General features: G+C 46.8%; 1 protein-coding gene across 1 annotated transcript in view; it reads right to left on the bottom strand.

The window, feature by feature from the left end:
* Positions 1-1,913: 1,913 nt before the first annotated feature.
* The window catches only part of slc4a11 (solute carrier family 4 member 11), a 215,314-nt gene continuing 193,200 nt past the window's right edge, over positions 1,914-24,027 (bottom strand). Inside the window, exons 17-20 of the mRNA XM_070861178.1 lie at positions 22,311-22,484; positions 10,388-10,583; positions 2,644-2,813; positions 1,914-1,995 (exon numbers count right to left, since the gene is read on the bottom strand). Of these exons, the coding sequence (XP_070717279.1) occupies positions 1,932-1,995; positions 2,644-2,813; positions 10,388-10,583; positions 22,311-22,484 (604 nt within the window). The 3' untranslated portion in view covers positions 1,914-1,931. The remainder of the gene's footprint in view (positions 1,996-2,643; positions 2,814-10,387; positions 10,584-22,310; positions 22,485-24,027) is intronic.

Genomic DNA, 24,027 nt, shown 5'->3' on the forward strand with positions numbered 1-24,027 from the left:
AATGTCGGTTAATAAATCATGGATCCCCTTCTGGTCCACAGTACAGGTAGAAGCAGAACTAGGGTATGTCATCCCATGGGGAAGGAAATGGAGTTCACCTCAGTTGGCTGATTTGCTTTAAAACCTGAGGGGTTAGAATAAAAGAAAGGTTTTATAATGTTATTGATGGGACCAGGTCCCCTGTTCTCTGTGTCAACCCCCGTGGGAAAAGTTCTTTGCCTGAAAAAAAACGCGCATGCACAGAACGGCCGTTGCTATGGACGCCAGCCTTGCACAACTGAATACATCGCTAAGGCCCATTTCACATCGCTAAGATTATCGCCCAAATTAAAAAGGTGATACTAGCAGTTTTTTAAAATGGGCGGTATTCCAGAGATCCTGAAAAATAAAAAAATCACGAAGGCCGGAAATAGCGCCCATTTTGGGGCGACAGCGACCATAGTGGAAAGTCGAGCCCAATTGATGTCCAATAGTCACCTCCCAATAAAATACAGCATACAATAGGAGTACTTCAGAAAGCAGTTCAGGAATTTTAATTTCGGTTCCATTAACATCAATATTCAATCATCAAGTATCTGACGTCAAACGCGTGTTACACAAGATGAAACGCCTGAAACAAGTGGCCGATACCATAATTATAATATGTTACAGTATCACAGACAGGCATTGGATCAGAACACTGTGATACAGGAGCAAACCATTTTACATAACAGTCCATTTATATTACAATTCTACAGAAATGGGAGGGTGCATCACGAAGGTCGCACGCGTGATCTGAACGTGGGTTGTGGGGGGCGGGGTGTGACCATCGCCATCTCCAAGTTCTGCCTTGTGGCTCCCCTCAGGAGAAGAGGGTGGGAAGTGGAGAAGCTCCTTGAAGGGGGTGGGAGAAGGTTCAAGAGGGGAAGGGTTGATCCTGGTCAGACTGGATGGTTAGACATACCACACAACGTAAAAGGAACCTTCCCACACTCTCCCCATCCCATTGCACTACTACCAACTCAGTCACTGAATATATTTAAGGTGGAGATGGACAGATTTTTGAAGGAGAAGGGAGTTAAGGATTATGGGGAGCGGGCAGGGAAGTGGAGTTGAGGCCGTGATCTTATTGAATGGCGGAGCAGGCTCGAGAGGCCAAATCCTGCTCCTATTTCTTATGTTCTTATTATGTTCAACAGCTCATGACTAACATCCAGTGAAGCTTATAGGCCTCAATTTAGGACCACCTTTCTCATTTAAAAAAAAAATCAGGCCCTGACAGACACGTGTGAAAATATTGAACTAACTACAAGATGGAATATATATATATATATTATATTGAAAAGACCCCTTTGAATCTTCTGTATCAGAGTATGATGGGGACATGGGTAGGGACACATTATAATAATGAGCATCTAGACAACATTCCACAACTACACTACACTATCGTGTGGAGGATCTAGACACTGTATGGTCTGCTCAGGAACCAAACCCATCCAGTTGTCCCAACGTTACAAGCCAAGATATTCTATCCCGCAAGGGCTTGTAACAGGAAGTCTGGGGTAATAAGAAAAGTGTGTGTGGGGGGGGGGGGGGGGGAAAGAGAATAACACGAACCCAAGTATGAAATGCTATTTTTATAGTCTGTCTCCCCCACTACCACAGACAGACACATTCTCCACTGTGCAACCTTTTACCAAAGAAAATAGATTTCCCCAAGTTAGGTGCAAAAATGTAATGTGAAAGGAACACAGGGCGCTCGCCCCCCCTTGCTTGTCGTCAATTGGTACGGTGTCTGTCCTTGGGGGAGGGGGGACTTTTTCTTCAACTGGTGCCCAGCCGCTTCGGTTGGTCCTCTTGGAGCCTCGAGCAGCGATACACAAAAACCCTCCTCCAGACACACCCCACGATCCAGAGCACGCGAGGTCCACATGTCTGACCTCTGGTGTCCCTTAGTGTTCCGCGTCCATCGCGTCCAAATACTTGGCTTCGATTATCTTCGGGAGTATGTGGCATCTGTGCACAAGGCGAGAGCAAAAGAATGAAACCCAGGAACCGAAAACCCAGCATCGCCTTTCGACAAAGCCCTCCCTCCCCCCCCCCACCCCCGATTCGAGCCGCACTTTCAAAGACCCTACACCATGAAAGCAAGAGATGCAATTCCCCACTATTCTGTTACTGAGATCATTTTGCCAATTGGAGGCCAGAAGCATCTCCAAGGTGAGAGGGGAGTGGGACACAAACTACAGGACCAATGTGTCACTCTAACAAGGTCCTTTTCTTGTTCGATGGAAGCCAGGATACCCCCAGCCACCTTCAACTGGAGAAGCAACAAAAAATGCATCTGGACCTCTCGATTAGATTCCAGCCTGTAACTTATTCCCGGGTATCCATTATTCTATATGTAAACCACCTGAACCCCTCGATTAGACTCCAGTCTGTAACTCCACTCCTGGGTATCCCTTATTCGATATTAAACCACACGAACTGCTCGATTAGATTACAGTTTGCAGCTCACTCATGGACATCCATTTTGAGTGAAACCAAACTCTTTCGGAGATAAGTGTTGCAGTTTTAATACAAGCGCAGCTGAGTGAGGAGTTCGAGAATGGCCGCTCCCCTCCGCACTGCACCCACCGCTGAGAGTCAGAATCAACGACCAACCTGACTGGGACCATAGCGAGCATGATGGGCGGAAAGATCATTTTCAAGTACGGCATTGGGGCCATTCCAAAACCGCAGAGAATGGCGATCTCGATCAGCTGTAGACCAGTGAAGTAATGGATCTTCCTCTGTGGAACTCTCCTGATGTAGTGGGTGGGGGGATAGGATGTCTACACCGCAATAAAGAAACAAACCATCATTACAGCAAAAGCAGCCTCCATTGCCTGAAGGGGTGGACGGAAGGAGGATCAGTTTCGAAGTTTGATAAAAGGTCCCTCCTAGGCACATAAAGGAACAGGAGGAGGCCATTTCCCCCTCAAGCTATTCAATGACATCATGGCTGATCTGCACCTCAACTCCACTTACCCACCTATGAATCATATCCCTGGGATACCCTTACCCAACAAAAATCTTTCAATCTCAGTCTGGAATTCTCTCAGCGTCCACAATACTTATGGTGGGGGGGGGGGGGGGGGGGAGCAGGGGGGCAGCGTTGGGGAGAGAGAGCGTTCCAGATTTCTCATCACCCTAAGGAAGGCAGGTGCCCAGGAATGCGCACGGTGTCCGAAATGGTGGAGCCGCTCTCCCGCGCGGGCGACTGCTTCCCTTGCCCTTTGAACTTGCAGCGTGGACGTTGACCGACGGCAGCACCGAGCCGCACGGGCGGACATGGAGGTTCCGACCGCACCTTCGGCGTGTCCGCTCGCTGGACGCATCCAACATCGCGGCATGCTCCTCGCCACTGAGCCGGCACAAAATGGTGGCCTGCATGTTGGCCACCGAACGATGCGGGAAAGGACATCTCCGGCATTGGGGGGGGGCACCAGCATTGCCGATTAAAACATGCCGGTCCATCAATCCCCTCGACATTCAGGAGCGCGCTTCCCACGTTCCGTCTGTCGGATGAGACGTTAAACAGAGGCTCTCTTAGGTGGACGTAAAAGGACCCATGGCACTATTTCGAGGAAGAGCAGGGGACTTATCCCCGGTGTCTTGGCCAATGTTTTCTAGAGCTGGGGCATAGTTTCAAAATAAGGGGTCACCCATTTAAAACTGAGACAAAGAGGAATTGTGAATCTGTGGAATTCTCTGCCCCAGAGAGCTGGAGGCTGGGTCATTGAATATATTTAAGGTGGAGATAGACAGATTTTTGCACGATAAGGGAGTCAAGGGTTATGGGGAGTGGGAGGGGGGAAAAGTGGAGTTGAGGCCAAGATCAGATCAGCCATGATCTTAATGAATGATGGAGCAGGCTCGGGGGTTGGGGGGAAATGGCCTACTCCTGCTCCTATTTCTTATGTTCTTATGTTCAGTCCGAAATCCCAGCATCAGTAAACAAAACATACCAGGAAGGAAATTATAACCAGGCTCATTAAACAAGATTTCTATTGCTTAGAAAGAAAATATGATAACTAAAGTCAACACATCTGTGTGTGTGTTTGTGAAAGGAAATTTTAATTCCGGACATTTAACTTCCTAAAGCCGTAAAATTCAATTCCGTTAATCTGACTTAATTATTTTTATTAAGTGTTTTGAAGGTGTAATCAACCAGTATCTGATTCCTCTTCCCATCCTCCATCAAAATCAATCTCTGCTCCTACATGTTTGTGTACCAGAATTACAGGATGTTATGACTGTGATGTCCATTTGACCAGGTACTTACAACAGAAGCTTGAAATTACCTTTCAATTTCACTTGGTGACTTGTACCGAGGTCTAGTATTGGACATCGTGAAAGTTAAAAGTTTAACTGTTGAACGACTTTGTATCATCGAATCATAAAAATTTACAGCACGGAAGGAGGCCATTTCAGCCCATCGTGGTCATGCCAGCCGACCGACCGACCAAGGGCTATCCAGCCTAATCGCACTTTCCAGCTCTTGGTCCGTAGCCCTGTAGGTTACGGCACTTTAAGTGAATATCCCAAGTACTTTTTAAATGTGGTGAGGGTTTCTGCCTCTACCACCCTTTCAGGCAGTGAGTTCCAGACAACCACCACTCTCTGGGTGAAGAAATTTCCCCTCAGATCTCCCCCGAATTACTTTAAACCTATGCCCCCTGGTTGTTGACCCCTCTGCCAAGGGAAACCGGTCCTTCCCATCCACTCTATCCAGGCCCCTTATAATTTTATACACCTCAATCAGGTCTCCCCTCCTCTGTTCCAATGAAAACAGACCCAGCATCTCCAATCATTCCTCATGGCCAAAGTTCTCCAGTTCGGCAACACTCTTGTAAATCTCCTCTGCATGCTTTCCAGTGCAATCACATCTTTCCTGTAACGCCCTCCTGTATGGATCAGAGACATGAACGATGTACAAAAGACACCTCAAGTCGCTAGAGATATATCACCAATGACGTCTCCGCAAGATCCTGCAAATCCCCTGTCCTCGCTCAGGCTAACATCCCCAGCATTAAAGCACTGACCACACTCGATCAGCTTCGCTGGACAGGCCACATAGTTCGCATGCCAGACAAGAGGCTCCCTAAGCAATTGCGGAGCTCCTTCACGGCAAACGAGCCAAAGGTGGGCAGCGGAAATGTTACAAGGACATCCTCAAAGCCTCCCTGGTAAAGTGAGACATCACCACTGACACCTGGGAGACCCTGGCCGAAGACCGCCCGAGGTGGAGAAAGTGCACCCGGGAGGGCGTTGAGCTCTTCGAATCTCAATGCCGCGAATGTGAAGAGGTCAGGTGCAGGCAGCGGAAGGAGCGTGCGGCAAATCAGTCCCACACCTCCTTTCCCCGACCGAATGTCTGTCCCACAGGGTCTGTGGTTCTCGCATTGGACTGTTCAGTCACCAAAGGACTTGAAGCAAGTCTTCCTCGATTTCGAGGGATTGCCTATGATGTAATGTGGGACCAGAACTGTACACAGTACTCGAGCTGTGGCCTAACCAGTGTTTTAAAGCAACAGGTTTTCCTGGAAGTGCCGTGAAAGGAATGTATCGTCAAGCTTTCCAAGATACGAACAAGGTGACATTGAAGTGTCGAGGAGGAGGAGGCATTGCTTGTTTTCTGAAATGTAAAGTTCTTGAGTAAGGGAATAAGCGTTAGTGATGACATCACTCATGAACGGTCAATGTCTAGTTTTAGGGTGATGAACATGGGATGTAGGTAACCATTGGTCAAAGATGTTCGAAAATGTTACGTCAGGAAATCTCGTATATGGGAAGTGGTTCTGAAGTAAATAATTGCAAACATATCTCATTGAAACAATTCTTACAGGGTAGATACAGGGAGGATGTTCCCTCCGGCTGGGGAGTCTAGAACCAGGGGTCACAGTCTCAGAATAAGGGGTCGGCCATTTAGGACTGAGATGAGGAGAAACTTCTTCATTCAGAGGGCGGTGAATCTTTGGAATTCTCTACCCCAGAGGGTTGTGGAGGCTCAACTGTTGAGAATATTCAAGTCAGGAATTGATAGATTTTTGGATATTAGTGGAATCAAGGGATAGAGGGATAGTGCAGGAATATAAGAACATAAGAATTAGGAACAGGAGTAGGCCATCTAGCCCCTCGAGCCTGCTCCACCTTTCAACAAGATCATGGCTGATCTGGCCGTGGACTCAGCTCCACTTACCCGCCCGCTCCCCGTAACCCTTAATTCCCTTATTGGTTAAAAATCTATCTATCTGTGATTTGAATACATTCAATGAGCTAGCCTCAACTGCTTCCTTGGGCAGAGAATTCCACAGATTCACAACCCTCTGGGAGAAGAAATTCCTTCTCAACTCGGTTTTAAATTGGCTCCCCCGTATTTTGAGGCTGTGCCCCCTAGTTCTAGTCTCCCCGACCAGTGGAAACAGCCTCTCTGCCTCTATCTTGTCTATCCCTTTCATTATTTTAAATGTTTCTATAAGATCACCCCTCATCCTTCTGAACTCCAACGAGTAAAGACCCAGTCTACTCAATCTATCCTCAAAAGGTAACCCCCTCATCTCCGGAATCAGCCTAGTGAATCGTCTCTGCACCCCCTCCAAAGCTAGTATATCCTTCCTTAAGTAAGGTGACCAAAACTGCACGCAGTACTCCAGGTGCGGCCTCACCAATACCCTGTACAGTTGCAGCAGGACCTCCCTGCTTTTGTACTCCATCCCTCTCGCAATGAAGGCCAACATTCCATTCGCCTTCCTGATTACCTGCTGCACCTGCAAACTAACTTTTTGGGATTCATGCACAAGGACCCCCAGGTCCCTCTGCACCGCAACATGTTGTAATTTCTTCCCATTCAAATAATATTCCCTTTTACTGTTTTTTTTCCAAGGTGGATGACCGCACATTTTCCGACATTGTATTCCATCTGCCAAACCTTAGCCCATTCGCTTAACCTATCTAAATCTCTTTGCAGCCTCTCTGTATCCTCTACACAACCTGCTTTCCCACTAATCTTTGTGTCATCTGCAAATTTTGTTACACTACTCTGTCCCCTCTTACAGGTCATCTATGTATATTGTAAACAGTTGTGGTCCCAGCACCGATCCCTGTGGCACACCACTAACCACCGATTGCCAACCTGAAAAGGACTCATTTATCCCGACTCTGCTTTCTGTTAGTTAGCCAATTCTCTATCCATGCTAATACATTTCCTCTGACTCTGCATACCTTTATCAGTGGAGCTGAGCTAGATGATTAGCCTTGACCTTACTGAATGGCGGAGCAGGCTCGAGGGGCCAAATGGCCTTTCTCCTGTTTCTATTTTTTATGTTCTTAAACTGTGATAATCTGTTTTCAGAGGATTTGGAAATAAATACATCATTTTGGCATTTTCCTTTGATGTAGTCAAAACATGGTGTATATAGGAGCAAGGTTCTCAGCTTGTCAGAGTGTGCTCGAAAGATACAGAAACCGAGTCTCCACTCTCTGTATACAGTTAAGGCCAATCTCCTTTACTGTGCATTAATATAGTCTGTCCCATATACTCCACGACGAAGACTTGTGCTTACTGTATATGTTATGCTTGAACTGTATAAAACTAGTTAGGCCACAGCAAGAGTACTGTGTGCAGTTCTGGTCACCACATTACAGGAAGGACGTGATTGCACTAGAGAGGGTACCGAGGAGATTTACGAGGATGCTGCTGGGACTGGAGAATTTTAGCTATGAGGAAAGATTGGATAGGCTGGGGTTGTTTTCTTTTGAACAGAGGTGGCGGAAACGAGACCTCATTGAGGTGTATAAAATTATGAGGGGCCTAGATAGAGTGGATAGGAAGGACCTATTTCCCTTAGCAGAGGGGTCAACATCTAGGGCATAGCTTTAAAGTAATTGGTAGGAGGTTTAGGAGATGAGGGAAATTTCTTCACCCAGAGGGTGGTGGGGGTCTGGAACTCTCTGCCTGAAAGGGTGGTAGAGGCAGAAACCCTCACCACATTTAAAAAGTATTTGGATGTGCACTTAAAGTGCCGTTACCTACAGGGCTACGGACCTAGAGCTGGAAAGTGGGATTAGGCTGGATAGCTCTTTGTCGGCCGGCGTGGACACGATGGGCCAAAATGGCCTCCTTCCGCGCTGTAAATTTCTATCATTCTGTACTCGAAATGTGTTGTTTTGAACCAGTGAGGAAGGTAGGTTACTCTACATGATCGGTCTCCCTCCCCCTCCCCCAAACATACATCATCCAAGTATTCATGTTTCAGGAATGAGCCCCATGGGTTTTCAACCATCGGGAGATATCAGATGGCCCGTCCAAGCCAAATCCATAATGGGTCGGAATTTGCTGGATCAGGGCATCCGGTTAGTTAGACATTCCCCTTGCCCTCCAGCTCAAAAATGCTTTGACTCTCAAGGTGCTGGAAGTGCGAGCCGATAACAGCGCGGCGAGGGCAGCGGGGCATCTGGGACCTCGGGGAACGACGGGACCAACAGTACAGCTCCGTAACCAATGAGATACAAGGATTGAGAAATAAACAGCGGAAGGAAGGCGAATTAGAGGGGATGAATTCAATGTCAAATCAAGTAGAGAGAGAGAGAGAGAGAGAGAGAGAGAAAGATTGGATTGAGAGAGATAGAAATTTGACATTAAGATCTCCAACAACAATTCACAACCTGAAGGAATGAGCCTCCACACTTATAATTGTTCAGGTTTTGCGTCAGAACAATTGATTGGCAGTCATTAACAATTATAACGTCGATAAAAGGGTATTATGCTATTAATTACTTGACTCCACTTTCTGCGGTGTGTTTAATGGGTAATTAATGCGCAAGTGCTGCAATTTCATGAAACTCACGGGGAGGTTAAGCATGGGGTGCCGCATTCGCGAGGCTAACGGCGGAGTGGCACAAATCACTCAGCAACTTGTGGTGATTCACAATTGATGGGTTCTCTCTTCCTCGCCGCAAGTTGCTGGTCGACGCGGACATTAATAATGTCGAGCGTCGCTCACTCGCCTTTATCCCGTCAGCATTTTACGGCCAATGACGTCCATTTTCCAGCAGGGGGTGCACTGAATAGTCCTCAGCACCTCCCTCAGCCCAGGGATACTGTTGGCAATTGGTGAGCTGGCTTGGCTGAGATTGGCCAACACCAACCACAGGCTGAACGTAGAGCCTCTTGGGCCCGTATGGTTCGGTGCCGCATCATCAGAACACAAGAAATAGCAGGAGTAGGCCATTTTGCCCCTCGAGCCGTCTCCACCATTCAATAAGATCATGGCTGATCTGATCATGGACTCAGCTTCACTTCCCCGCCCGCTCCCATAACCCTTATCGCTCAAAAATCTGTCTATTTCCACCTTAAATATATTCAATGACCCAGCCTCCCCAGCTCTCTGGGGCAGAGAATTCCAAAGATTTACAACCCTCAGAAGAAATTTCCCCTCATCTCAGTTTTATTTTGAGACTATGTCCCCTATGAGTGGAAATATCCTCTCTGCATCCACCTTGTCGAACCCCTCATTATCTTAATGTTTCAATAAGATCACCTCTCATTCTTCTGAACTCCAATGAGTATAGGCCCAACCTACTCAACAAATCTTCATAAGTCAACCCCCTCATCTTCGAATTCAACCTAGTGAACCTTCTCTGAACAGCCTCCAATTCAAGTGTATCCTTCCTTAAATACAGAGACCAAAACTGTACGCAGTACTCCAAGTGTGGCCTGACCAATACCCTGTACAGTTGTAGCAGGACTTCTCTGCTTTTATACTCCATCCCCTTTGCAATAAAGGCCAACATTCCATTTGCCTTCCTGATCACTTGCTGTACCTGCATACTAACTTTTTGTGTTTCACGCACAAGGACCCCCAGGTCCCTCTGTACTGCAGCACGTTGCAATTTTTCTCCATTCAAATTATAATTTGCTTTTCTATTATTCCTGCCAAAGTGGATAACCTCACACTTTCCCACATTATACTCCATCTGCCAAATCGTTGCCCACTCATTTAACCTTGGCATCAAGGTGGTGCATTCATCGACCGGGGCCGTCAGGGCAATGCGTTCAAAGTTTTAAATCCGTTCCAAAAAGGGGCGGGGGGGGGGCGCTGAATGCCCGCCATTTTGAAGGCTGCGCCTTGGGCGTCATTATGGCATCTCAGTATTTGTTTCGTTTGCCGGAGGACCTGCATCTTGGCACCACACCGTTACCAATACTAAACGGTAGCATTTGCCGCAGCACTTTCAACTTGGGGCAAACGCGCCAAGGGCACTTTGCCGAGATTCAAGGGGGGGGGGGGGGGGGGGAAAGGACTTGTGATCAAAGCAGGTTCCCCCTGTCCCGAGCATTGCGTGCAGGCTTCTCCAGATTTACCTGCTCTTTAAATAGAAGGGCCAGTCGCTCAAAGAACTGACAGCCGTCGATGGAGGTCGCAGAAACGTAGAGGAACAACCCGTACAGGACAGGCTTCGGAATCCACTGCAGAGGAATGGGCAGCAGCAGGAGCGAGACTCCCACCAATATGTGTGCCACCAGTGCGGACACACGGGTCTCCCTTACACAGACGATCCTGAGAGCGAGAGAGAGAGAGAGAGAGAGAGAGAGAGAGAGAAGGAGGGGGAGAACAAAAAAAAACAGGTGAGGTTCATTCAGGAAATAGGCAAGGTTTCTTACGTATGTAAAGCGCTTTAAGATGTCCGCTGGCCATGCAAGACGCTATATAAATGAAAGTAGCTATTTTTACTGAGCATCGCAGCCATATTTGGAATTCAAATCCAAACACATCGACAAACTCTCCTGCAATTGAGTCATCCGTTTTGCTGGTCAAACGAGACGGCGGTTCATTCTTTCTTCAGGATGTTCTGTCAATGTGAATGGTTTACCTGAAAAAGGCAGTCCCTTTTTTTTTTTGGAAAAGAGTTTCTTAGGATTATTTAAATCATGTTATGAGAGATGGGAAAAGGTTTGTGCCCTGTTTGTACCTCAAAGTCTGAGAGAGACAGAGGGAATGGCAGCAGAAAGAGGAAAGAGATTCTCCACAACTGATCCCAACCCATCACCCAGGCTGGCGGTAGATAACCTCACCGTCTTCTGACGTTATTCACTTTCTTATTTGAGCTCCGTTTGGAATGAGTCTATTTTATTATTTTTTTGTTGCTTGTAATGAAAGAGCTGCTAAACCCGTCAGTGACTCTTTGCAAAACAGAAGACGTAGAAAGGACTTGAAAGACATTTCATACAATCACTCAGCACTGAAGGGAGGACATTTGTCCCATCGGGTCTGTGCCGGCTCTTTGAAAGAGCTGTCCAATTAGTCCCACACCCCCTGTGCTTTCTCCATCGCCCTGAAAATGTTTCCTTTGAGGATATATCCAATTCCCTTTTGAAAGTTATGAATTTGAATCTGCCCTTTCAGGCAATCCCAGTCATAAACAACTCGCATCGTAAGAAAAGAAACGTGTCTCCATCCGTTCTAAAAGTATATGTGTAGAATCCAACAGCACAGGAGATGGCCATTCTGTCCATCGTGCCCATGCTGGCTCTTTGAAAGAGATAGCCATTTAGTCCATTAACCCTGCTTTATGGTACCTCATCACATCACTCAAACACCTAAAAGTGCTTCACGGAGATAGAACCAGATGTGAAGGGTAGGGCTTATCCAGGCAATTGTAGCACAAGGACCTCATCATCATCATCATCATCGGCAGTCCCTCGAAATCGAGAAAGAATTGCTTCCACTCAGAGTTCTTAGGTGACTGAGAAGTCCAATACAGTACACGGACGACGCTTGCGTCTGCACACAGTCAGAGACTGAACTCCAAGTCATAGTCAACATCTTCATTGAGGCGTACGAAAGCATGGGCCTTACACTAAACATCCATAAGACAAAGGTCCTCCACAAGTCTGACAAGGACCTACAGACAACAAGGGCAGGTTTGATGAGCCTTATAGCCTTTGCTCGCCCTTCATTTTGTTATGGATGGGTTAATGTTACACCTGGCCACTAGGGGGCACAAGCCCAGGACTGGGTCAGTTTCCTCACTTCCTGCCTGCAGAAACAAGAGTTCCAGCGGCGATTTTGCACCGAGTCAGAATCCAGGTGGAGGCACCTCAAGATATTTCCTGGCGTCCATTGCCCACACCTCTTATGGTCCCATTTAAATTTTGATTGCTTCAAATCTAATTAAAACCAGGATGCAGGGAGCCTAAATGTCCATGTGAAATCTTATTTTGTGTCAGCCCTGGCTCAGTGGGTGGCACCCTTGTCTGAGTCAGCAGGTTTGTGGGTTCAAGTCCCACTCCAGGGAGTTAAGCAGAAAAATCTAGGTTGACACTCCCAGTGCAGTGCTGAGGGAGTGCTGCACTATCAGAGGTGCCATCAAACCGAGGCCCATCTGTCCCCTCGGGTCACTTGCATAGAATCACTCTTTCGAAGAAGAGCAGGGAAGTTCTCCCCGGTGTCCTGGATAATATTTATCCCTCAACCAACATCACTGCAACAGATTACCTGGTCATTACCATATTGCTGGTCATGGGAGCTTGCTGTGCACAAATTGGCTTACAAGAGTGACTACACTTCAAAAAGTATTTTCATTGGCTGTAAAGTGCTTTGGGACATCCAGAGATCGTGAAAGGCGTGATTATAAATGCGATCAGGGCTATTTGCCCGTCTGGAGGGTGAAGGCCAACATATACTGGTTGGGCTGAATGGCCTGATTTGGTGTTGTAACCTCCGGCTGGTGAGCCACACAGGTTTAATCACAATGGACATCTGGGAGAAAACCAGGAAGAAAAATTCAAAACTAATGGATACCAAGTATTCTGGTTCTTTTCCCAATGAGAAAAACAACATAAGAAATAGGAGCAGGAGTAGACCATTTGGCCCCTCGACCCTGCTCTGCCATTCAGTAAAATCATGGCTGATCTTCTACCTCAACTCCACTTTCCTGCACTATCCCCATATCTCTTGATTCCCTTAATATCCAAAAATCTCTCGATCTCTGATAAATGGCCAGAAGGGGCTTTTGTTAATACTCCTCTAGGTTATATTTGGTTTCCTGCAGGTCTCATTGCGTTATGCACTCATCAGTATACATAATTCCACTGTGCAGATGATAAATATGTACAACCCACGTGTATAATCTTGATTCGATTACACAAAGAATCCTATTCTCCCGAGTTTGCTTTCCGCCAGTACAGGAACTATCCAGTCTCACTGAGCAACGAGGCTCATCGGGAAAAACCACCGAACGATTGTCCAGCCAAAAAATTCCACTTCTTGAAATCCATGCGCCTCTCTTCAACGTCGCATTACCTGGCCCATTGCTGCTGCTCAACAAGATGGGTCATTCGACCCATTTTAGTTCATCCATCCAACTAAAACTTGGCAAAAAGGACCAATTTTTGAGGTGCAATGGCCCACGCCGCCATGTTGGTAAAGGCAGCGTGCGGCGGCCCAGCCATCGGGTCAGTCCCGGCCTGCAAGACCATCAGCAGGCCGGGGCCATTAGAGGGAGCAGCGTGTGGCGACATACCACTGCAGGGAGCAGCGTGTGCTGCTGCAGGAGGGCGACAGATGATTGGGCAAGTGCGGCAAAGCCGGGGCGAAGGAGTGACAAGACTTTGTAGAGGGATGTGATCGAGGTCCAGAAGAGCCGAGGGCCCAGGGGCAGCAAGGGCCAGCCCACACTGCGATATGTGTGCGCACTAGGTCTGTGCAGCAGAGCTGGTCTCCAGTTGTCTTGGTTAATCCTTGCCACTGGACCAAGACCTAGCTCTGTCAAGCCCGTGTGGTGGCTGGTGTGCAATGGCTACCACACGTTAAAAAAATCCACGCACAGGCATCTTCCACCCTTCGGGATGTAGTTCTGGACCTGGAATATTAGGTCCTTCATTGAAACACCTGTGAACTCATCCCTTTTTGGCGTGGAAGCAAGTCATCCTCGTTTCGAGGGACTGCCTATGAATGAAAGGCTGTCTACAGGCGTCCCGAGCGACCAGCCATAAACAGTCCTTTGAATATGTTAATGAGGGGCCTAATAGGTGTTTCGGGTCATTTGTTGCTGCGGAATGGAGCAGGCATCGTGTAGCCTACCACTGGGTGTCGTCACCAAAAATGGGGGTCAATTTAAAACATTTATTTATTTATTTGTTTTAAAAGCTTACCTTTCAAATGGGAGCACTCCTCCTGACATTCCTGAAGGTCTCGCTTGGCTACCTTCCCCTTCGCCTCCTTCCCCCCACCACTCCCCTCACTAGAGTAGAGGCCCACAACTGACCTTTTACTTCACCACCAAGCTGCCTGGGGATAGGCAGGAAGAGTAGGCAGCTCTCCGAGGCATTTAAATGAGGCCCAAGGACCAATAGCACCCAGGCCTCCGAGAGTGCAGAGATCGTTCTCTGCACCTGCTTCAGTGCCCGTCTAGCAGCGCTAACAGATTTCAGCTCCATATCTCTATCTTTCAAACATCTACCTTGAAGAAAAGGCCCAGTTTCTCCAGTCTTTTTAAAAATTATTCGTTCATGGGATGTGGGCGTCGCTGGCAAGGCTGGCATTTATTGCCCATCGAGAAGGTGGTGGTGAGCCACCTTCTTGACAACTATGTGACTAGCTAGGCCATTTCAGAGGGCAGTTAAGAATCAACTACATTGCTGTAAGTCTGGAGTCACATATCGGCCAGACCGGGTAAGGACGACAGATTTCCTTCCCTAAAGAAAGGACATTAATGAACAAATGAGCTTTTCCAACAATCCGGTAATATCACGGTCACAATTACTGATACCAGCTTTTTAATTCCAGATTTATTTAATTAACTGAGTTTAAATTCCCCAGCTGCCGTGATGGGATTTGAACTCGCATCTCATGATCAGTAGTTCAGGCCTCTGGATGACTAGTCCAGTCACATAGCCACTGTGCTACCTAACCCCATTATAATGCAGACTGCAAGACTGGGAATCAGTCTGGTGGCTCTGCTCTGGAGTGCCCCCTCACCCCCTTGTGGGTCAGTAACCAGAAATGGACGCACTACTCTCGTTTAACGTTCCCGTTATGTTGCACGACCGTGCTGCGCTCTCAGACTCCCACGCAGTCAGCTCGCCGACTTTTAAACAGGAAAAGCTGCGCCAGCGTGGTATTGACAATGGGCCGCGCAGCCCCCCCCCAAAAAAAAAATTAAGGCAACATTGCTCGAGTTACGGTCTGAGCAGAGCTCCTGTACAAGTTTCCATCACAACTCTCTCAGACTTGTACTATTTCGTCTTTATCGCACAGAACTGGATGTGCTTTTGTTGATTGCGGCTCAGCATCGATTGGATATGCTGAGCACCGAAATTACCAAACCTCCTCGGGCTCTCTCAATTTCACCTTCAGCCGCTTCAACATTATTCACAAGAGTAAATTTATGTTGAATGTGTGGAAGCTTTAATCTTCGGGGACTGCATAATACATGCCGCGGGAGTCTTGAGAGTCACACTGAAAGTTAAAATCAACATCCCACTAATTTGCAATTATGCCAAGTTGCCATTATTAATAGAGGTCGTTGTTCTAATTTAAGATTGATCCACCAGTAAAACAACACTAGCATAAGCCTTTTTATTTTCCAAAACTCCAGTCCCACAAGATTCAAATGAGCCAAAAAGAATTACAAGCACAAATAGGCTTACTTGTGAGGGGTCGATTGCAAGGACTCAGCAGCGATATGGCCCTAGCTTGCTGTATCATCTTTAACGTAATGAAACGTCCTAAGGCGCTTCACAGGACAAAATTTGACGCCGAGACACATAAGGAGATATTAAGACAGACGATCAAAAGCTTAATCAAAGAGGTAGGCGTTAAGGAGCATCTTAGAGGAGGAGAGAGAGAGAGAGGGGTAGAGAGAGAGAGAGAGAGAGAGAGAGAGAGAGGGGGGGTAGAGAGAGAGAGAGAGAGAGAGGGGGGGGGTAGAGAGAGAGAGAGAGAGAGAGAGGGGTAGAGAGAGAGAGAGAGGGGTAGAGAGAGAGAGAGGGGTAGAGAGAGAGATAGAGAGAGAGAGGGGGGGGGGTAGAGAGAGAGAGAAAGAGAGGGGGGGGGGTAGAGAGAGAGAGAGAGAGAGAGAGAGAGAGGGGGGGGTAGAGAGAGAGAGAGAGAGAGAGGGGTAGAGAGAGAGAGAGAGAGAGAGAGAGAGAGAGAGGAAATTCCAAAGCTTAAGGCCCAGGCACAGCCGGCAAAGGTGGAGCGATGAAAATCAGGGATGCACAAGAATGGAAAGAGTGCAGATATCTTGGAAGGTTGTGGAGCTAGAGGAGGTTACAGTGATAGGAAGGTGGGGGAGGCCATGGAGGGATTTGAAAACGAGGAAGAAAATTTTAAAAATCGAGGCGTTGTTCAACCGGGAGCCAATGTAGGTCAGCGAGCACAGGGGTGATGGGCTAACGGGACCGGGTGCGAGACACGATACGGGCAGCAGAGTTTTGGATGAGCTCAAGTTTAGAGAGGGTGCAAGGTAGGAGGCCAGCCAGGAGAGCATTGGAATAGTCAAGTCTAGAGGTAACAAAGGCATGGATGAGGACTTCAGCAGCAAATGAGCCGAGGTGGGCAATGTCACGGAGATGGAAGTAGATAGGCCGGCTTAGCTGAGGTCAGAAGCTCAGCTCCAGGTTGGAAAGGACGGCAAGGTTGCAAACAGTCCAGTCCAGCCTCAGACAGCGGTCAGAATGGGGGACGGAGTCGGTGGTTAGGGAGCATTTTTTGTGGCGGGGACTGAAGACAATGGCCCAGAAATCCCGGTTGGCTGCTTCCCGCGGGCGATCGAGTAAAAAAACTTTAAAAAGCACACTTACCTGAAGCTGCTGTGCCCACGTGAGCTCCCAGTCCTGAGGCCTCTTGACTGCGCGTTGCAGCACGTGCATGTCGGGATGTGCGCAGGGCTAGAGCTGCAGTCACATGGCTCTGGGCAGCCAATCAGGTAAGGTATGTTCTCATTCATAATAATGGGAGCTCCGTAAGTTGGAGTTCCCATTATTATGAATGAGAAACCCTGCCAAACACACAAAACATTAGAAAATAGAATACATTACATATTTAACATTAATTTAAATTAGTTATTTATGTATTATTAAAAATATATATTTTTCCGATTTTTAAAAAAAAATTTTAATTATGCTTTAATAAATTTAATGTAGTGGGCAGGGTTTTCAAAAAGTGTTTTTTAAATTTTATTTTTTACGCTTTAAGTGTGTTTTAAAACTCTTACGCCTGTAAAAGTGGGCGATGCACCTGCTTTTATCAGACGCAAGAGTTTTCAGGACATTTGCTGGGCAAGATATGGGGGTAAAATCCCGCAATCGTGCCCTTGCAAATGTCCTCGCTCCAGAGATGCTTGCAATCTGTCCAGCTCCAGCTTGACAGATCGGAAAAAACGGTTTTCAGCTCATGCGCATTGTGCGCTAAAAACCGGCTTTTGCGGTGCCTTCCCGGGTCCGTGCACACTCCGTACGGACCCGGGAGGCCGGGATTTCTGCACCATGGTTTTTGGTCTTCACGTTATTTAGTTGGAGGAATTTTCTGCTTATCCAATATGGATGTCGCACAACCAGTCTAACACTGTACCTTCCTTAGCTGCTCGAGCCAATATACACGGGGATAAACAAGCACTTCTGTAGAAATTATGTCAAGTACTATATATTACAAGAGTCACTTTGTAATTTACTTTGTGAACTGTTTTCAGACATCATGCTGCAGTAAATATAAGTAAAGATCACTTAATTCCCTTTCAAAGCAACATTCATCCAAGAGCGCAGTTGTGCAATCTTTCATCTCTGGAGGCAATAAAGCTGCACAGCGTGAATCCTGAGGGCAGTATTCCCATTAATCTGAATATATTTCAAAAGTCGCTGATATTTTCAGAATCCGACGCTCTGATTTATGAATTACCTACCAGTGAGACAACAGGGCTGCAAAGCAGTTCCTTCTAAATATGCAAGACTTGCATTTATATAGCACCTTTCACAACCATCGGACGTCCCAAGGTGCTTTACAGCCAATCAAGTACTTCTTGAAGTGTAGTCACTGTTGTATCGTAGAAATTGCAGTGGCCAAATACACGCGCAGCAAGCTCCCGCAAAGAGCAATGACTAGATAATCATTTTTTTTAGTGCTGTTGAGGGATAAATGCTGGTCAGGACACTGGGGCGAGCTCCTTGCTCCTCTTTGAAATAGTGCCACGGGATCTTTTATGTCCACCCGAGGGAGCAGACAGGGCCTCAGTTGAACGTCTCATCTGAAAAAGGGCACATCTGATCAGTGCAGCGCTCCTTCAGCATTGCACTGGAGTGCCATCCTAAAAATGTTTGCGCTCAAGTCTTGAGCGGGGCTTGAAACCCACAACCTTCTGACTCAGAGGCGAGGGTGCTACCCACAGAGCCACAGCCGACACTATCACAGGTCCATGAAATTCGAAGCAGCAGATATGAAATGAATTCTCTGGGCCTCCAGGGCACACAGCCAGAGCTCAGAGCATGATTGGTTGGAGATCCTTAGAAACATAGAAAATAGGTGCAGGAGTAGGCCATTCGAGCCTGCACCGCCATTCAATGAGTTCATGGCTGAACATACAACTTCAGTACCCCATTCCTGCTTTCTCGCCATATCTCTTGCTCCTTGACCTGGGGCACAGGAGAACAATTAATTGAATGAAAAAGGTGAAATAATGCTGTTTATTTGACTATTATTCAGCTCTGCCCTCTGCGAAATTCAGCCTAGAGCGGTCCTTAAAGGACCGAGTTCGGCAGGATTTGGTGACCACAGGCCGAGTAGACTCCTTTTAGTAGCGGTAATTGCTCTCTTGAACCCCACCCGAGAATACGACTCAGCAGTTTAATGATCCAAAGCTTCATCTATAGCATGACCGGCCATGATGATCCAACCATCATGTGTGGGGCAGGCTTGATGGTTGGATCTTTTCCTGCCCATCATTTCCGTACATTCGTAGATGAGACTTTAAACCCTCAAGTGGACCCAAAAGATCCCATGGCGAAGAGGAGCAGGGGAGTTATCTCCGGTGTCCTGGTCAATACTTTTCTCTAAAGCAGATAATCTGGTCATTTATTTCACTGCTGCTTGTGGGGCCTCAGCTGCCCAAGTGACAAATATTGTTCAATATTCCTCATCACCAAATGGAACCTCTGCTTTTCCTCATGCCTCTGAAGCACTCGCGTGTCTTTTTCCTACATTAATTTTAAATAAACATCCTTGAGCTATAAGCCAAACATATTGAACTTGTACCTTCACAGCAACCTATTGTGTCCTCAAGCTATCCCTAAGCTCGTTGCCCTGTGGGAGTATCTTCACCACACGGACTGCAGCGGTTCAAGGCGACGGCTCACCACCACCTTCTCAAGGGCAATTAAGGATGGGCAATAAATGCCGGCCTTGCCAGCGGTGCCCATGAATGAATACAACAACAACTTGTATTTATATAGCACCTTTAATGTAGTAAACCGCCCTAAGGCCCTTCACTGGAGTGTTATATACCTGTGAAAAAAACAAGCCACGTAAGGAAGCTAGCTTGTTCAAAGCGGTTGGTTTTAAAGAGCGGCTTAAAAGGAGGAGGAGAGAGAAGTGGAGAAGGAGGGAATTTCAGAGCTTGGAGCCCCGGCAACAGAAGGCACAGCCACCAATGGTTGAGCGATTATAATCAGGGATGCTCAAGAGGGCAGAAAAGAGGAGCACAAAATTATTTTTTACAACCATTGGATTACTTTTGAATTGCGGTCATTGTCCTCTTCTGAGTAAGCACAGCAGAATACTTGTACACCAGATCCCACAAACAAGTGAATGAACAACTAGATAGTCTGTTATTGGTGGTGATGCGCGAGCGAGAGAGAGAGAGAGAGAGAGAGAGAGAGAGAGAGAGGAATGTTGGCCCAGACGCAGGAGGAACTCCCCGTCAGACCAGTTTAATCTCAGTTTTTTAATATTTGCCTGGGGAAACGCATCTCTTTCAATACTAACCGAAACCACTTCTCTCAGATCGCACACAGGCACATGCACGCAGACGCATTAGCAGATCCCCACGCCATTGCTCACAGTGGCTATTCTCAGAGATGGTTGACTCTTGACGTTTTTAAGCTCGGGTGATAATTAGTCAAAGTTCAGTCTTCTGCTCAGCAGAATGCGATGTGATTTTTCAACATATTGCATGTCACAAAAAATGCTGTTATCTCGTAGAACAATTTACTCCAAGTAGCTCCTTGGGAAATACTCAAGTGAGCTTAAAAACTAGTTAACCAGCCTCCCCTGCTGCCAATGGACCAGCAATGCATTCTTAGCATTTTCCATTCATTGTCAGGATGTCAAATTTTGTTTTATAGTGCACCTTGGGACATTTTACTACGTTAAGGAGCGCTATATAAATGCAAGTTGTTGTTGTTGTGGGCGTCACTGGCAAAGCTGTGATTTATCGCCCATCCCCAATTGCGCTGGAGAAGATGGTGGTGAGCCGTCTTCTTGAACCGCTGCAGTCCGTGTGAAGGTGCTGCCACAGTGCTGTTAGGCAGGGAATTCCAGGATTTTGATCCAGCGACAATGAATGAAGAGTGATATATTTCCAAAGCATATATAGTGAGAGACTTGGAGAGGAATGTGGAGGCGATGGTGTTCCCATGCGCTTGCTGCCCTTGTCCTTCTAGGTGGGAGAGGTCACGGGTTTGGGAGGTGCTGCCGAACAAGGCTCGACAAGTTGCTGCAGTGCGGCTGGGGTGGAGGGAGTGAATGTTGAAGGTGCCGAATGGGGTGCCAATCAAGCAGACTGCTTGGTCCGAAAAGCGTTGAGCTTCTTAATTGCTGATGCAGCTGAACTCATCCAGGCCATACGGGCCAGAAAGATCTGAGGTTCAAATCCTGGGCTTTGCTGAATTAGCTAATCTCGGACATGGTGAGGAGAGAGACACTGGAACTTGCCTCAGTACCTCTGGGATAGCAAGAACAGAAGAACATAAGAACATAAGAATTAGGAACAGGAGTAGGCCATACGGCCCCTCGAGCCTGCTCCGCCATTTAATATGATAGCTGAAAAGTGTACGCAGTACTCCAGGTGTGGTCTCACCAATGCCCTGTACAGTTGTAGCAGGACTTCCCTACTTTTATACTCTATCCCACTTGCAATAAAGGCCAGCATTCCATTTGCTTTCCTAGTTACTTGCTGTACCTGCATGCTATCATTTTGTTTCATGCACAAGGACCCCCAGGTCCCTCTGTACTGCAGCATTTTGTAATCTCTCTCCATTTAATAATAATTTGCATTTTTATTTTTCCTGGATAACTTTATATTTTCCCACATTGTACTCCATCTGCCAAATTTTTGCCCACTCACTTAGCCTATCTATATCCCTTTGCAGATTCTTTGTGTCCTCCTCACAACTTGATTTCCCACCAATCTTTGTATCAGCAGCAAATTTGGCTACATTACACTTGGTCCCTTCATCCAAGTTATTAATATCGATTGTAAATAGTTGAGGCCCCAGCACGGATCCCTGTGGCACCCCACTAGTTACAGTTTGCCAACCAGAAAATGACCCATTTACCCAGACTCTGTTTTCTGTTAATTAGCCAATCCTCTATCCATGCAAATATATTGCCGCGAACCCCATGAGCTCTTATCTTGTGCAGTAACCTTTTACGTGGCACTTTATCAAATGCCTTCTGGAAATCCAAATATACCACATCCACTGGTTCCCCTTTATTCACCTTGCTTGTTACATCCTCAAAGAACGCCAGCAAATTTGTCAAATATGATTTCCCCTTTCATAAAACCATTCTAGCTCTACTTGACTGTATTATGATTTTCTAAATGTCAGCCAATTTATGCACAGCAAGCTCCCACAGACAGCAATGTAATAAAGACCAGATAATCTGTTTTAGTGAGGGATAAACATCAGCTAGGACAATGGGGAGAAGTCCTCTGTTCTTCAAGATAGCGCTGTGGGATCTTTTACGTCCATCTGAGAGCAGACGGTTTTAAAGTCTCTCAGCTAAAAGACAGTACCTCGGACAGTGCAGCACTGCTGCACTGGGGCAATCAGCCTTGGTTTTCTGCCGAAGTTTCTGGATTAAAAACAACTTGTATGGAAGATGGTTTGTGCTCGAGCTCAGTTCTGGTGGCCAATCCAACTTTTCATCGTTTACATTTACTGCTTTGTCTGGATTTGGATTTATTTTATTCAGTCATCAAAACTTTGGCTCAGAAAACATAACACATCATGCATGCATAATTAAATAAAGGAAGAAAGAAAGGGGGTCTCGAAGCCACCGTTAACTTACGTCTCACACAGATGACCATTCTCCACTCTCTGCTCTACACACGCCAGGGCCCGCACGTGCAAGGGAGAATGGGGGAATGCCGAGTGTACCCATGGCAACCCAAAGATTGACAGCACTATGTTGATTAAGCCCACAAGGAAGATGTCCCAGTGATAGCCTGTGCCTTTCACTAATCTGCAAAGATAAAATTTGAGGAGAAAGTTTAGCAGGCGGGGACTTCAGATCAAAGGACAAGCTACTGATGAGGAAAACAGAAAATGCAGGACAGACATCATCGTTGACCCTTCGTCAGAACTGGAAAAAGTTAAAAGAGATAGAACATGTTTTTAAAGCAAGTGTAGGGGCAGGGAAAGGGGGGAGGGGAGGAAAGAACAAGAGGGAAGGTCTGTGATAGGGTGGAAGGCAGGGGTGATTAAGAGACAAAAGGGGTGCTTCCGGTCGCCTGTCACTTTAACTCCCCGCTCCACTCCCACTCTGATATCTCCGTCCTCATGTATTCTCCATTTGAAGAAGAAAATCATAAATCTTTCCTTTGCCACAGTTTTTGAAACCCTCAAAACAGGGCCTTCCTCCTTGAAAAGGCACTCCAGTGACAACATTTACCAGAAATAATCCAAAGTGGCTTTGCTGCTAACAGTGGCTTCACACTGGGCTGCTGGGTCCAGCTGGTCGCAGGAAGTAACAGTACAGGGAGGGAAATCTGCAGTCAACTTTAATCCCTGCTCCGCTTCCACACGGATCTCCCCATCCTCAGCCTCTTGCACAGTTCCAATAAAGCTCAGCACAAGCTTGAGATACAGCGCCTCATCTTTCAATTAGACACTTTACAGCCTTCTGGTCACACTGTAACCTCTGTCCCTATTTTTTTTCTCTCTTCCCCATGACAGCTGTTGTTGATTTGATCATTCCTATTTACACCCTATCTATTCTCATCCATGTTTCTTACATAGAAACAGAAAATAGGTGCAGGAGTGGGCCATTCAGCCCTTCGAGCCTGCACCACCATTCAATAAGATCATGGCTGATCATTCACCTCAGTACCCCTTTCCTGCTTTCTCTCCATACCCCTTGATCCCTTTAGCCGTAAGGGCCGTATCTAACTCCTTCTTGAATATATCCAATGAACTGGCATCAACAACTCTCTGCGGCAGGGAATTCCACAGGTTAACAACTCTCTGAGTGAAGAAGTTTCTCCTCATCTCAGTCCTAAATGGCCTACCCCTTATCCTTAGACTGTAACCCTGGTTCTGGACTTCCCCAACATCGGGAACATTCTTCCTGCATCTAACCTGTCCAGTCACGTCAGAATTTTATATGTTTCTATGAGATCCCCTTTCATCCTTCTAAACTCCAGTGAATACAGGCCCAGTCGATCCAGTCTCTCCTCATATGTCAGTCCTGCCATCCCGGGAATCAGTCTGGTGAACCTTCGCTGCACTCTCTCAATAGCAACTTGTCCCATTACCATCTCCTTTTGCCTCGCACCATCAACTTTTGTCTCTCTAATCTCTCCTGCCTTCCACCCTATCACAGACCTTCCCTTTTGTTCTTTCCTCCCTGCCCCCTGCACATTCTTAAAAACCGGTTACATCTTTAACTTTTTCCAAATCTGACCAAGGGTTTCTCTCTTCACAGATGCTGCCCAACTAGTATTTCCAGCATTGTGTGTTTTGATTTCAGATTTCCAACAGCTGCAGTATTTTGCTTTTGCACCAAT

This window comes from Pristiophorus japonicus, chromosome 2 (genome assembly GCF_044704955.1).
Source record: "Pristiophorus japonicus isolate sPriJap1 chromosome 2, sPriJap1.hap1, whole genome shotgun sequence".
NCBI classification, from domain to species: domain Eukaryota; kingdom Metazoa; phylum Chordata; class Chondrichthyes; family Pristiophoridae; genus Pristiophorus; species Pristiophorus japonicus.